This window comes from Narcine bancroftii, chromosome 3 (assembly GCF_036971445.1).
Source record: "Narcine bancroftii isolate sNarBan1 chromosome 3, sNarBan1.hap1, whole genome shotgun sequence".
In the NCBI taxonomy this organism is placed as follows: Eukaryota; Metazoa; Chordata; class Chondrichthyes; order Torpediniformes; family Narcinidae; genus Narcine; species Narcine bancroftii.
In genome coordinates this window covers 4,911,718-4,927,183 of record NC_091471.1, presented here as the reverse complement: position 1 = coordinate 4,927,183, position 15,466 = coordinate 4,911,718, and the positions used below count along the sequence as shown (strand labels likewise).

Here is a 15,466-nt window from a genome sequence, read left to right as displayed (position 1 = left end):
TTCCCCCATGAGAGACTCGTTCAGAAAGTCATGAGGGACAGGATCAGTGGAAACTTGGCCGTGTGGATAAAAAATTGGCTCATAGGAAGAAAGCAGAGAGTAGTAGTGGGAGGAAAGGATTCTACCTGGAGGGGCCGCAGGGATCTGTTCTGGGACCCCTGCACTTTGCAATTTCTATAAATGACCTGGATGAAGAGGTGGAAGGATGGGTCAGAAAGGTTGAGGATGATACAAAGGTTGGAAGAGTTGTGAATGGAGCTAATATTCTTCATGGTTGTCGTAGATTACAAGAGGATATAGACAGGATGCAGAGTTGGGCAGAAAAGTGGCGGATGGAGTTCAATCTGGATAAGTGTGAGGTGATGCATTTTGGAAGGACAAACCAGAAGGCTGAGTACAGAGTTAATGGTCGGTTACTTAAGAGTGTTGATGAACAGAGGGACCTTGGGGTTCAAATCCATACATCCCTCAAGGTCACTGCACAGGTTGATAGGATAGTTGAGACGACCTATGGGATGCTGGGATTCATTAATAGGGGGATTGAGTTCAAGAGAAAAGCGGTCATGTTGCAACTCAACAAATCTCTGGAGAGACCACACTTAGAGTATTGTGTTCAGTTCTGGTCACCATATTATGCAAAGGATGTATAAGCCCTTGTGGCAGCTATGGAGAGGGTGCAGAGAAGAATTACCAAGGCATTGCCTGGATTGGGAAATAAGTCTAATGAGCCAAGGTGAGCAGAGCTGGGACTTTTCTCTTTGGAGTGTAGAAAGATGAGAGGAGACTTAAATAGAGGCCTACAAGATTCTGAGAGGCATAGATAGGGTGGACGGTCAGCCTGTTTCCCAGGGCAGGATCGGCAAACACCAGAGGACGTATGTACAAAGTGAAGGGAGGGAAGTTTAGGGGAGACGTTAGGGATAAATATTTTAAACGGTGAGTTGTGGGGGCCTGAAATGCCTCGCAGGGATGGTGGTGGAGGCTAGAACATTAAGGGCATTTAATAGACTCTTAGACAGGCACATGGATGGAAGGAAAATAGAGAGTTATGGGGTAGGGAGGGGTTAGTATTTTTTAAGGAATATATGGGTCAGCATAACTCCAAGGGCTGAAGGGCCTGTACTGTTCTATAGTGTTCTATGGATGCAAGAAAAATAGAGGGTTATGGGTGTGAGGGAGGGAAGGGTTAGATTGTTGTGGAGTAGGTTTACATAGGTCAGCACAACATCGTGGGCTGAAGAGCCTCGACTGTGCTGTAATTCTATTTAATTTTTATTTAGACATGCAGCACAGTAAAGGTCCATTTCGGCCTACGAGCCCGTGCCACCGAATTTGCACCCAATTGACCTACAACCCCCGGTATGTATCAAATGGTGGGAGGAAACCGGAGCACCCGGAGGAAATCTGGAGGGAGAACGTGCAAACTCCTTACAGACAGCACCGTATTTGAACCCCGATCGCTGGTGCTGTCAAGGCATTGCACTAACTCTACATGAACCCTGCTGCTAATTCTGCCTGAACTTCACACTTGACCTTTTCGTTCATTTATACATTCTACCACCCCATATCTGACACCTCCAGCCCTCCACATAAATCTCATTAGAATCCGAAGTTCTTTCCTCTTTCTGATTTGCGATGTTGCTTTCCTAGGTGGAAAAATAGCTAAATCACTGAATCACTATCTCCCTCTTCCTCTCTCGCTGCCATATTCATCAGCTTTGATCATGAGAATCAAAACTCATTGTTGTGAACGTGTCGCGAGGTTCGTTGTCTTACAGCAGCGTCACAGAGAAAACTTTCCGATAAATTACATTTCAAAAATAAATAAACTGCAAGAATATAGGAGACATTGAGGTCATGTCTGTACTCCATTCTCCATTCAGAATTTTGACGGCGGAGGGGGGAAAGAAGTTCTCCATGTGCTGTTGGGTGTTCGTGTTCAGACTCCTCCCTGATGGGAACGCCATCCGTGCCGCCCCATATTTTTACTGCAATCACAGCATCTGCAGAGTTCCCTCAGATTTTATAACCTGATTTATAACCTAATTTATAACACTGAGCAACGCAGGGCACCCACAACAAGCCTCTGCCAAGCAGGGCGCCAGTTAGACGAATCCCACTTGCCTGCACATGACTTGTCTCTCTGCATTCCCTGCCTGCTATCGCCTGTCTAAATCGGCTTCCTCCACTTCCCTGGACAGCCTGTTCCAGGCACCCCACCACTCTCCGTACAAAACTCCTCAGAATGAGAAGTTTGTCACGAAATCTATCACTATGGGGCAACAGCTCATTTTTATATAAATCGCCTTACAAAATAAATAAACAAGTTCAAGTCAAAGTAAGGGAGTGTCTGTGGTTCATTCAAGAATCTGCTGGCAGAAGGGAAGAAACTAATCTTGTTTTAAATTTTTAATTCGACCTACAGCACGGTAACGGGTCATTTCGGCCCACGAGTCCTTGCCGCCCAATTTTTACAAACCCGGTACGTTTCGAACAGTGGGAGGAAACCGGAGCCCCCGCCCCCCTCCCTCTCCATCGGGGAAAACCCATGCAGACACAGGGAGAATGTACAAACTCTTCATAGACATTCGAACCCTGGTCCCGATCGCTGGCGCTGTTAAGGCACCGCACTAACCGCTACAGTCACCGTGCTGCCTTGTGTAGCACATCCCCTTTAAACCTGCCCCCTCACCATGAACTCATGCCCTCTAATCTTCAACATTTCCACCCTGAGTTAAAGACCTATCTTTGCCTCTCCTAATTTTATTTATTTCAGGCAGAGTGACCTCACAGACCCATCGTGGACACCCTGCACTCTGTGACATTCTAATACTGTCCCCCCTGCACTTTTTGACTTGCGGCACCTTTTTGCTCTACCTGCTGTACTTATGGCACAGGTTGACTTGCCTGTATAGCACGCAAAACCAAGCTTTTCTCTTGGTGCACTCAACAATAATTCAATTCCAAGGTGTACTTTGCCTTGCAATTCATTCAAGTTTGAAGCGTAAGCGATGAGCTTGTGTAAAGAGATTTGTGGCACATTTCATTCATCTGCCATTTTAATTAGAGATCACCACAAGTCTGCAACACAATCCCTGACAAACAGACTCCACCTAGGCCCTTCATGGGTCTCCACTCACAGCCGTATCCTGGAGGGAATGCTAACTGATCCCCAACAACTGCCTGCCATGCGGAGAGACGGGTTTCCACAGCATTAGGACAGAAGGACCATCACTGACTGCTACATCTTTCCACTGCCACCCTGCACTTCTGTTTTAATTTGCACCACCTGCCATCCTGGGTTGACTTAACTGGACAGCTCGCAAAACAAAGCTTTTCACTGCCTCATGGCACACGTGACAATAAACAATTCCATTGAAAATGAGCAATGATGTTTCTTATCATACACACAAGTACTGTTTGCACGTGTGCGTGCATGTGTGTGTGTGTGTGTGTGTGTGTGTGTGTGTGTGTGTGTGTGTGTGAGTGTGTGTGCGTGTGTGCGTGTGTGCGTGTGTGTGATGTGTTCAGAGGTGTGTGTGCGCATATGTATGTGTATCTATGTGGGTGTGTATGTGTGTGATCAGATATTGAGATCAGATATGATTGAATTCAATTTGTAGTCAGTGTAACACACACCTCCACACACCCACACACACACACTGACACACACACACACACACAGACACACACACAGACACACACACAGACACACACACACACTGACACAAACACACACACACACACCTCCACACACTTGCGCGCACACACACACACACACACCGACACACACACACACAGACACACACACACTGACACACACACACACACAGACACACACACACAGACACACACACTGACACAAACACACACACACACACAGACACACACACACAGACACACACACCGACACACACACACACACTGACACAAACACACACACACACCGACACACACACACAGACACACACACTGACACAAACACACACACACACTGACACAAACACACACACACACATACACAGACACACACACCTTTACATATCACACACACACAGACACACACACCTGCACACACACACATCTTTACATATCACACACACACACCTGCACACACACACACCCACACACCCACCGACACACACCTTTACATATCACACTCACACAGACACACACACCTGCACACACACACACACCCACCCACACACCTTTACATATCACACTCACACCTGTACACACACACAGACACACACACACAGACACACACACCTTTACATATCACACACACTCACACACACACACACACACAGACACACACACCTTTACATATCACACACACTCACACACACACACACACACACACACACACACACACACACACACACACACACACACACACACACACACACACACACACACACACAGAGGAATACAAGACAAAGAGTGGTGAGCCATTCAGATTTCTGTATGTCCCAGGGAGCAGGCCCCAGCATGAACCTGCCACAATGCCCGGCCATTCACAGACAAGTGCAGAACTCAGCACGTCCAAGGGATTGTGCCTCAACTTTGAGTGAAGGTGAACCTCTCCTTCTTCTCCTAACCATGGCCCAGCATCCAACTACAACCGTTTCTTTGCTTCCATCGGTGTGATTTATGAATCAAGAGCACCAATTCTACCTGGACATCTAGATATCTTGGGCAGATGGTCAGTGAGTGGAACATATACGCATATCAAGGACTGAGCTGATTTTTAACTCATATCAGACAGCCCTCATACATCATTACTGACACAATTTCCTCTGGCAGCCTGTTCCACATAATCCACCACCATATTTGTAAAAATGACACCCTTCAAGTTCCTGATAAATCTCTCCCCACTCACCTTAAACGTGTGCCCTCTGGTTACCAATTCCTCTACTCTGGGCAAAAGAATTTGTACATTCACCTGTCCTATTCCCTTCATGGTGTTCTTGATCACCCCTCATCCTCCTGAGCTCCAAGGAATAAAGCCCACTCCTTGTAGCTCAGGACCCTGAGTCCTGGCAACATCCTCGTCAATCTTCTCGGCACCCTCTCCAACTCGAGGACATCTTTCCTGCAGCTCGGTGACCAAAACTGAAGACAATGGGGCCTCTCCAATGTTGTATACAACTGCAACATGACCTCCCAATTTCTGTTCTCAATAGTCTAACTGATAAGGTCAATGTGCCAAAAGCCTTTGAACCACCCTATCTGTGACGGCACTTTCAACATATTCTGTCGCTTCTCTTTGAGATCCCTTTGCCTTACAACACTCTCTAGATCCCAACCATTCATTGTGCAGGTCTTACCCATGTTAGACCTCCCAAAATGCAATAGCTCACTTTTCTCTGCATTAGATTTGATCTACCAACTTGGGCAGCTTGTTTAGTGTAGCGGTTAGTGCAACAGCGATCTATGTGCCTGTCTAAAAGTCTCTTAAGAGCCCCTAAAGTTTTAGCTTCCACCACTATCCCAGGCAAGCCATTCCAGGCACCCACAGCTCTCTGTGTAAATAAAAACTTATTTCTAAACTTCCCTCCCTTCACTTTGTACACACATCCTCTGGTGTTTGCTGATCCTTTCTGAGAAACAGATGCTGGCCGTCCACTCTATCTCTGCCTCTCAGAATCTTGTAGATCAAGTCTCCTCTCATCCTTCTACGCTCCAAAGAGAAAAGTCCCAGCTCTGCTAACCTTGCCTCATTAGACTTATTTCCCAATCCAGGAACATCCTGGTGAATCTCCTCTGCCCCCTCTCCATAGTGTCCACATCCTTCCTGTAATGAGGTGACCAGATTTGAACACAATGTTCTAAGTGGGGTCTCATCAAAGATTTTTAGAGTTGAACATCTCGACTCTTGAACTCAATGCCCCTATTAATGAATCCCAGAATCCCATAGGTCTTCTTTACTATCCTATCAACCTTTGTGGCGACCTTGAGAGATGTATGGATTTGGACCCCAAGGTCCCTCTGTTCATCCACACACTTAAGTAACCGACCATTAACCCTGTACTCAGCCTTCTGGTTTGTCCTTCCAAAATGCATCACCTCACACTTATCCAGATTGAACTCCATCCACCACTTTTCTGCCCAACTCTGCATCCTGTCTATATCCTCTTGTAACCTACGACAACCATGAAGAATATCAGGATTGTTAACAGTGTGGAAGAGCAGAAGGACCTTGGGATCCATATTCATAGATGTCCCAAAGGTGGCTAACATCAAGCTCTATAAAACGCTGGTGATATCACACTTGAAAAATGGTGTCCAGTTCTGGTTGCCTCACTGGAGGCAGGACCTGGAGAGGGTGCAGAGGAAGTTTACCTGGAAGTTGCCTCAATCGAAGAACATGGCTCTTGAGGCAAGCTTTATACAGCTGAGGCTTCTCTTGAAGGAGCGTAGAAGGATGAGAGGTGCCTTAATAGAGGACTACAAGATTATGAGAGGCAGAGATAGAGTGGATGGCCAGCACTGCTGAAAAGTTTAGCGGAGACATTCAGGGTAAGTTTTGAACGGTGGGCAGAAACCGGAGCACCCGGAGGAACCCCATGCAGACATGGGGAGAAGGTACAAACTCCTGAAGGACACCGCCAGATTCGAATCACAGTTGATGGCGCTGTGGCAGCATTACGCTAACTGTTAATTCTGCAGTTTCAAACCTTACGGGGGTTGTAAGTCAATTACGGGGGTGTAATTGGGTGGCACGGGCTTGTGGGCCAGAAGGGCTTGTGACCATGTGTCTAAATAAATAAACAGATTAATAAATTTACATAAATATTTAAGATAGATAAATAAATATATGAACAAAATAAAGTAAGTCTTTTCCACAGAGAGTTGCGGGTGCCTGGAATGCATTGCCAGCAGTGGTGGTCTTGGCAGATACAACTGGGGGACTTAAAACACACTTAGACAGACACATGGATGGAAGGAAAACAGAGGGTTATTGTTGTGAGGGAGAGAGGGGTTAGATTGTTGAATAGCTTTATATAGGTTAGCACAACATCGTGGGCTGAATGGCCTGTCCTGTTTTGTGTTCTAACAAGGCAACATTCCTGAAACGGCCAGCAGCACTTGGAGCTCAGAGCTTAATCTCATCTTCAAAGAGCTGCTGACCTTAAATGACACTTTTAACCACTTCTCCGTATATGGAAACAAGAGAACGTTTGCAGCCTCTTCTAACATCCCGAGAAGGAGGTGAGGTGGATTCCTGCCCACCCTCAGGTACGAGGGGTCCCTGTAATTATCCATGCTGAGGACATGGGGTTGTAGTGGGGGTGGTGGGGTGGGGGGGGGGGGGTGGTTGAACAGAGTAAAATTTAACATTTAAATTTATTTCCAACAATGTAGAAGCCAATTCTGTCCATCAGGAAGGTGGTGTAGGAGGGTCAAAAGCAGAACAGTCATCTTGGGAAAGAGTTTCTTCCTGCAGGCTGTGAGATTGATGAACGGTGTCCAGTAACCGAGTAAATCATTTCAAAATATTTACATACATTTATTTTAAATTAAATCTGGAATTGTGTGTGTGTGTGTGTGTGTGTGTGTGTGTGTGTGTGTGTGTGTGTGTGTGTGTGTGTGTGTGTGTGTGTGTGTGTGTGTGTGTGTTGTGTGTGCCAATGTTTAAGTGTTTGTGTGTGCGTGCACGCGCGTGTGTGCTGGTGTGTGAGTCTGTGTATCTGTGCGTGTATGGATGTATGCGTGTGCACACACAGTTCTGAAGGCGTGTATCTGTGCGCGTGTGTGCGCGGTCTGGAGAAATGCTGTTTCGTCTGGTTGTACATACACAGTCAGATGATAATAAACTTGAACTTGGCTTGAAACTCATGCCGCCTAATAATAACCAATTAACCTCCTAATCCCGTATGTTTTGGGAGGATGGTGGGAAACCGGAGCACCTGGGGAAAATCAGAGGTAAGATTTTTTTTTAAATACAAAGGGCAGCAGGAGCCAGGAATGCATTGCCGGGGGTGGCAGTGGAGAACAGTACAATAGGCGCTCTTAGACAGGCACATGGATCTACAAAAAATGGAGGGTTCTGGTTGTGAGGGAGGGAAGGGTTAGATTGTTGTGGAATAGGTTTACATAGGTCAGCACAACATGGTGGGCCAAAGGGCCTGAACTGTGCTGGAATGCTTTAACCTCTCTGTTCTAACCCACGCAGGTCACGGAGAGAACGTCCAAACCCCTTGCAGACTGCACCGGATTCGAAACCGGTCCACCGCGCTGTAATAGTGCTACGTTAACCGCCACGCTAACCAGCACGAAGAGACGCCGGAACAACAGCACAGTCAGACGAAAGGCCCTGAACTAAAGCAGCATGTGAGTCAAACTAACAGTTATTTTGGCGTGGGCGTGAGTGAAAGCAGCCGCACTTAATGGCCATTTAATCCCAGCTCAGCCCAGGGCTGGATTTCAGCGTATCCGTAGAAAGAATAAAGCAGCAACAAAATTTCTGAAAAATTATCTTCATCTCATGCAGCAGGTTTAGCTCGGGATTTGGAGTTTTTTTTCCAAGTTGCCAAGGGAAATCTTGCATGTCTCAGCAAGAACATCGGGGAGGGGTGAGGTTCATCAGAAACAAAGTCTGAGATCCATGAACACAACAGCACAGAAACGGGCCCTTCATCCATCTGTTCTGGGCTGAACGATCATTAGTCTTGCCTCGTCCCACTAACTGGCACCCGGACCATCACTTCCCATCAACATACTTATCAAACCTTCTCTTGGATGTCAAACTCGAACCTGCATCCATCACCTCTGCTGGCAGCGCATTGCACACTCCTTCCGGTGAAGGAAATTCTCTTAAATGTTCCCCTTAAACATTTCACCCTGAACCCACGTTCTCTTACCTCACTGAATTTCAGTGGAAAAAAATGCCCATTTGCATTAACTGCCAAATCTCCCCCCATTCATCTACAATCTCGGGAATAACGTCCTAACCTGTTTAATCGTTCCCTGTAACTCAGTCCCTGCAACTATCTTACAATCTCCTTTTAGAGAGGGCATGTTTCAACTCTACAAATCTCTGGTGAGACCACACTTAGAATATCATGTCCAGTTCTGGTCACCTTATTACAGGAAGGATGTGGAAGCTATGGAGAGGGTGCAGGGGAAATTTACCAGGATATTACCTGGGTTGGAAAACAAGCCTTATGAACAGAGCTGGGACGTTTGGGACCATAGAAGGATGAGAGGAGAGTTGATAGAGGTCTACAAGATAATGAGAGGCATAGATAGGGTGGACGGTCAGCACCTGTTTCCCAGGGCAGGATCAGCAAACACCAGAGGACATGTGTACAAAGTGAAGGGAGGGAAGTTTAGGGGAAACACCAGGGGTAAGTTTTTTTTACACAGAGAGTTGTGGGCGGCTGGAATGCCTTGCTGGGGGTGGTGGTGGAGGCTGGAACAATAGGGGCATTTAGATAGGTGCATGGATGAAAGAAAAATAGACAGTTTAGTACATTTTTAAAAGAATATGTGGGTCGGCACAATATCGATGGGCTGAAAGGCCTGTACTGTCCTGTTTTGTTCTATGTTCCTCTGCCCTCTTTCAATATATCCCGTAGTTCGGTGAGCAAAAATGCACACAGTGCTCCGAATTAGGGCTCAACGATGTTTAATACAACTTCAAAATAACATCCCAACTCCTGTACTCAGTACTTTGATTTATGAAGGCCAAGATGCCAAAAGCTCTCCTTACAACCCTATCCATCTGTGATGCCACTTTCAGGGAATTATGTATCTGTATTTCCAGATCCCTCTGTTCTACCGCACTCCCCAGTAGCCGACCATTCACCGCGTACATCCCATCCCGGTTCATCCACCTAAGGTGCGACACCTCACGCTTGCCCACATTCAGTTCCGTCAGGCATTTTTCAGCCCATTTTCCCAGCTGGTCCAGATCCCTCTGCAGGCTTTGAAAGCCTTCCTCACTGTCCACAACATCTCCAATGTTAGTGTCATCTGCAAACTTTACCGCATGATCGTGCTGCATTTTCCCAGATCCACAAAACACACAACTAAGGCAGGAGAAAGAGATGGGGAAAGTGGGTGGGTGGGGGGTGGGGGGGGGGGGGAGGGTGGAGAATAAATAAATCATTCCTATTCACAGTTAGTGTCTCCACAAAATAAATAAGATTCTGGAAATTAGGCTGCAGATCCTGGAATTATCCTCCAATGGGCTAGCCAGACATAAAGGGGCAGAAAGGCTGCCTCCCAGACTCTGATCATTATGCATTGAAATGAATGCTTTGCCTGAAGGGCTGGTAATCTAGTATGGTTGGGGGGAACCCGACACCCTCTTCCTTTGCCAGGAGCATGCCTGCAGTCAGAATTTCCAGCTGGTTACGGCTGGAATTCTTACCTCTGAAGCTCAGAGAGGCGACAGGGTCACTCTGCCTGCTGCTCCGTTCAACATTGGGGAGATTCTTGGCTGCACACACCAGGCATCGGAGCATGCTGCAGATCGGCTGGGGTAAACAGTCCGGGGACAAGGTAAAAGTCCAGCAGAGAGAGAGAGAGAGAGCACACAGACTGGAACCCCTTGCCTGAGACTTCCACTTGATTTTTCCCAGGAGGAAATGACAAACCCCTCCTGAAATTATCTGGGAAACTTTAACCCTCGAGGATCCTGAACTGATTTCTTTGTTCCAGTTTTGCTTCCTCTGTGGTTAGGCTTTAATTCGCACGGGTCGTCACTGGTGGAGAGACTGAGCAAATTTAGGTTCTTGGGAGTCATTCACTCAGAGGTTCTTCCCTGGACCCAACACGTAGATGGCATCGTGAAGAAAGCACGTCAGCGCCTCCACTTCCTCCAGAGTTTTCAGGAGTCTGGCATGACCTCGGAAACCCTGGCTAATTTCTACAGATGTGGGGTGGAAAGTGTGCTGACCGGTTGCACCACGGTCTGGTCTGGGGACACCGACACCCCTGAGCGTAAAGCCTGGCAAAAGGCAGTGGACACAGCACAGACATCGCAGGCAAAATCCTCCCCACCATCGTGAACATCTACAGGAAACACTGCCGTCGGAGAGCAGCAGCAATCATCAAGGATCCACATCACCCAGCACACGCTCTGTTCTCGCTGCTGCCATCAGGAGAGAGGTCTAGGAGCCACAGGACTCACAACCCAGGTTCAGGAACAGCTGCTCTCCCTCCACCGTCAGACTCCTCAACGAAAAACTCAATCAGGGACTCGTTTAAAGTCTCTTACTTTTGCACTTTATTTGTTTTTTTAATTAAATTTTTAAATTTAAATGTTATATTTTTTAATTTAGGCATACAGCACAGCAACAGGCCCTTTTGGCTCACAAGCCCATGCCGCCCAGTTTACACCCAATTGATCTACACCTCCCCCTCCCCCGGTACATTTTGAAGGATGGGATGTAACTGGAGCACCCTGGGGAAATTCCACACAGACATGGGGGGAACATACAAACTCCTTATAGACAGTGTGGGATTCGAACCCCAGTCCTGATCGCTGGCACTGAAGGCTTCCTGGCCATGTCTAAGGTTTGGACCTGGAGCTCGGGCGGCCGATGGATCGAACAGGAGTCTGTGGAGCTGGAGAGGCTGTGGGAGGGCTGGAGGTGAATCCACGGACTGTGAAGGGACTCCCTTTTGCTTCTCTTTCTCTCATACTGTAGGGGGCGCCGGGGGGGACACTTTGTCTGCTTATTGCAGACAAAAGGCAATTTCGTGTAATATTACATGTATTCTACTATTACATGACAATAAAGGAATCTTGAATCAAATTTGGCTCGCCAATGTGTCATCCAACCACACCATCATGATGTTACAAACCGTTCCTCTACCATCCCCTTCTCGCCACCCCGCAGGCAGTCACTGAGGTAGAGCGCCATTTCTGCTTTGAGAACAGGACATTCTAAGTGCCTCTAATATTATCCCATCCAGTTTCGCTACCGGCCCCACCCTCGTGGAGAACTTGCCACATCCTGGCCTGCAGTGTGTTAAGTTGTGGAGAATGCCTTCGTAATCCTGTGCCCGATTCCTTTTTTTCTCTATCAATCTGACTCACATCTTCCTCCGACAATTCATATTTTCCCAACACTCCCTTTGCTCATTTTCCAATTTAATTGAGTACTTCCTGTTTCAGTTCCCTCCACAAATCTGTACACTGATAGACAGCAAGCCTCTTTATGGCTTCTCATTACAGAACAGAAAACACTGCAGCACAGTACAGGCCCTTCATCCCTTGATGCTGTGCCAACCTATATAACATAACATAACAATTACAGCACGGAAACAGACCATTAGGCCCTTCTAGTCCGCACCGAACCAAACACCCCTCTCTAGTCTCACCTCCCTGCACAATGCCCATAACCCTCCATCTTCTTCTCATCCATAGACCTGTCCAACCTTTCCTTAAATAATACAATTGACTCCGCCGCCACTATTTCTCCCGGAAGATCATTCCACACGGCTACCACTCTCTTAGTAAAGAAGTTCCCCCTCATGTTACCTCTAAACCTCTGCCCCTTAATTCTTAACTCATGTCCTCTTGTTTTAATCTTTCCTCCTCTTAACGGAAATAGTCTATCCACATCCACTCTGTCTATCCCTTTCATAATCTTAAATACCTCTATCAAAACCCCTCTCAACCTTCTACGCTCCAAAGAATAAAGACCTAATCTGCCCAATCTCTCCCTGTACTCTAGATGCTTAAACCCAGGTAACATTCTGGTAAACCTTCTCTGCACTCTCTCCACTCTGATTATATCCTTCCTATAATTAGGCGACCAGAACTGCACACAGAACTCCAAATTAGGCCGCACCAACGTCTTATACAATCTCAACATCACCTCCCAACTCCTATATTCCATGCAATGATTGATAAAGGCCAGCATACTAAAAGCCTTCTTCACCACCCTATTCACGTGAGTTTCTACCTTCAGGGAACGATGTACCGTTACTCCTAAATCTTTCTGCTCTTCTGAAGAATTTTTTTTAATTAAACACTTCCTACATCAACTCTTTATTTTTCTTTCATCCATGAGCCTGTTGAATAATCTCTTAAATGCCCCCTATTGATTCAACACCACCACCATCACTGGCGAGGTATTCCAGGCCCCCACAACACTCTGAGTAAAACAACGTACCCCTGATGTCTCCCCTAAACTTTGTACACATGTCCTCTGGTGTTTGCTGATCCTGCCCTGGGAAATAGGTGCTGGCCGTCCGCTCTATCTGTGCCTCTCAGAATCTTGTAGATTAAGTTTCCTCTCATCCTTCTACGCACCAAAGAGACAAGTCCCAGCTCTCCTATCCTTGCCTCATAAGGCTTATTTCCCAATCCAGCTAGCATCCTGGTAAATCTCCTCTGCACCCTCTCCATAACTTCCACATCCTTCCTGTAATGAGGTGACCAGAACTGAACACAATACTCTAAGTGTCGTCTCACCAGAGATTTGTAGAATTGTAACATGACCTCTCGACTCCTGAACTCAATCCCCCATTAATGGAGCCCAGCATCCCATAGGCCTTCTTAACTATCCTATCAGTCCGTGTGGTGTCCTTGAGAGATGTATGGATTTGGACCCCAAGGTCCCTCCTTTCATCCACACTCTTAAGTAACCAACCATTAACCCTGTACTCAGCCTTCTGGTTTGTCCTTCCAAATTATATCACCCACACTTACCCGGATTGAATTCCATCTGCCCAATCCTGCATCCTGTTTATACCCTGTTGAAACCTACAACAACCTTCAGCATCGTCCACAACTCCTCCACCCTTCGTATCATCCTCAAACCTAATGATCCTTCCTTCCACCTCTTTTCCATTATCTTTGGTTCATTACATCAAAGGTTCATGAGATCTTGGGGTTCGTTGCAGATGCCGAGTTCAGCAAGAAAATGTTCAGTCAGGACTCAGTCATGGTTTCTAACCCTGATTTAGCCAAAGCTAGTCACATTTGCCTAGATTTGGCCTTGTGTATATATATATATATATATATATATATATATATATAAAACACAATATATTGTTTTTGGTTATATATATGTCGCTTACTTTAATTTTTTTTCCCACATACAGCACAGTAACAGGCCCTTCCACCCAACAAGCCTGTACTGTCCAATTACACCCAACTGACCGACAACTCCCCTCCCCCCCTGTACATTTTGAAGAGTGGGAGGAAACCGGAGCACCCATTGGAAACCCATGCAGGCATGGGGAGAACGTGCAAACTCCTTACAGACAGCGCGGGATTCAAACACTGGCACTGTAAAATAGCATCACGCTAACCATATATTTCTGACAATGAACTACACGTGACAATAAACTAAGCTTCTCAAATGCTGAGTGATGATGCAGCGGCCTCCTTACGGACAACGTGGGGTTCGAACCCCAGTCCCGGTTGCTGTAACAGTGTTAGACGACCCCACACGCCAACTGTGCTGCCCCATCCCGCGAATAAAAACACAGAAATGCTGGGGTATCCCAGCTGGTCTCACAGCGTCCATAGGAAGTAAAAATATAATGGTATCTAGCACCTCTGGGAATTGGTATATGCCGAATAAGTGAATTTTCTGGTTGCTTGAGATTGTGCGTTGTGTGATTGGTGGCAAGGTGCACCAATTTTTAAACTCTGTACAATTTACCTATTTATTTTCTGATTTTTTTTGCCAGTTGTTTGAATTCCGGATAACAGGGATTTTATTGTCCAACAATAGTTTTTGGTCTGAACCCTTCTTCAAGGTATAATTTAAAAGCAGACCGGTGCCTGAATTAAAAGGCTGGGAAGAAAGGAAGAATTAGGCAGGAGAAGGTCTACAGTCCGACAATCCCCCTCGCCGAATCAATTCTCACCCTTCCAGTCCTATCCATATCAATTATCACCTGTCAGTTGTTCAGTCCTCCGTCCCCTGCCCATATCTTTCCTTCTCCCTAGCCTTTAATTCAGGTGCCAGTCTGCTTTTCACTCACGCCTCGAGGAAGGGCTCAGTCTCCAAATGTCGATTTTCTATCTTTACCTCCTGGAGATGCCGTGAGACCTACTGAGTTCTTCCAGCATTTCTGTATTTTTACAACAATCACAGCATCTGCAGACATTTGTTTTCACACCTTATCCCTCTCAACCTTTCCTACCCATTCACCTGTCTAAATATCAGTAGACAGAGTGAAGGCTTTTCCCACTGAGGTGAGGGGAGATAAAAACTAGAGCACATCTGGAATGACCTTTTAAGTCTGCAGATCCAGATCTGCAGGGTATGACCTTTTCCCGGTCAAAGTTTCCAGATGAAAATGGAAACCATGAGGGACATCCTACAACTGTGGCCTAAATGATGTCACCTGCTATAAAGCCAAATCTGATCCAGTAGGAGACGGCAAAGCTTCATTCCCAGATGAATTCAATGCCTTCTACGCCTGATACGACCATAAGTACAAGGGAATCACCATTGTACACCCCCCTCCCCCCGCGTCTCCCGAT

General features: G+C 46.5%; 1 protein-coding gene across 12 annotated transcripts in view; it reads right to left on the bottom strand.

Moving 5' to 3' along the window:
- Positions 1-15,466, bottom strand: part of dysf (dysferlin, limb girdle muscular dystrophy 2B (autosomal recessive)) — a 444,465-nt gene that overhangs the window by 279,196 nt on the left and 149,803 nt on the right. For 9 of the 12 annotated variants that reach the window (XM_069923419.1, XM_069923425.1, XM_069923423.1 and 6 more), the window contains exon 1: positions 10,382-10,563. The exons of 2 other annotated variants lie outside the window; for them this stretch is intronic. In XM_069923419.1, the coding sequence (XP_069779520.1) occupies positions 10,382-10,475 (94 nt within the window). In that variant the 5' untranslated portion in view covers positions 10,476-10,563. Of the gene's footprint in view, positions 1-10,381; positions 10,564-15,466 lie in introns of those variants that run through there. One more of the 12 variants, XM_069923427.1, reaches the window with a different exon arrangement.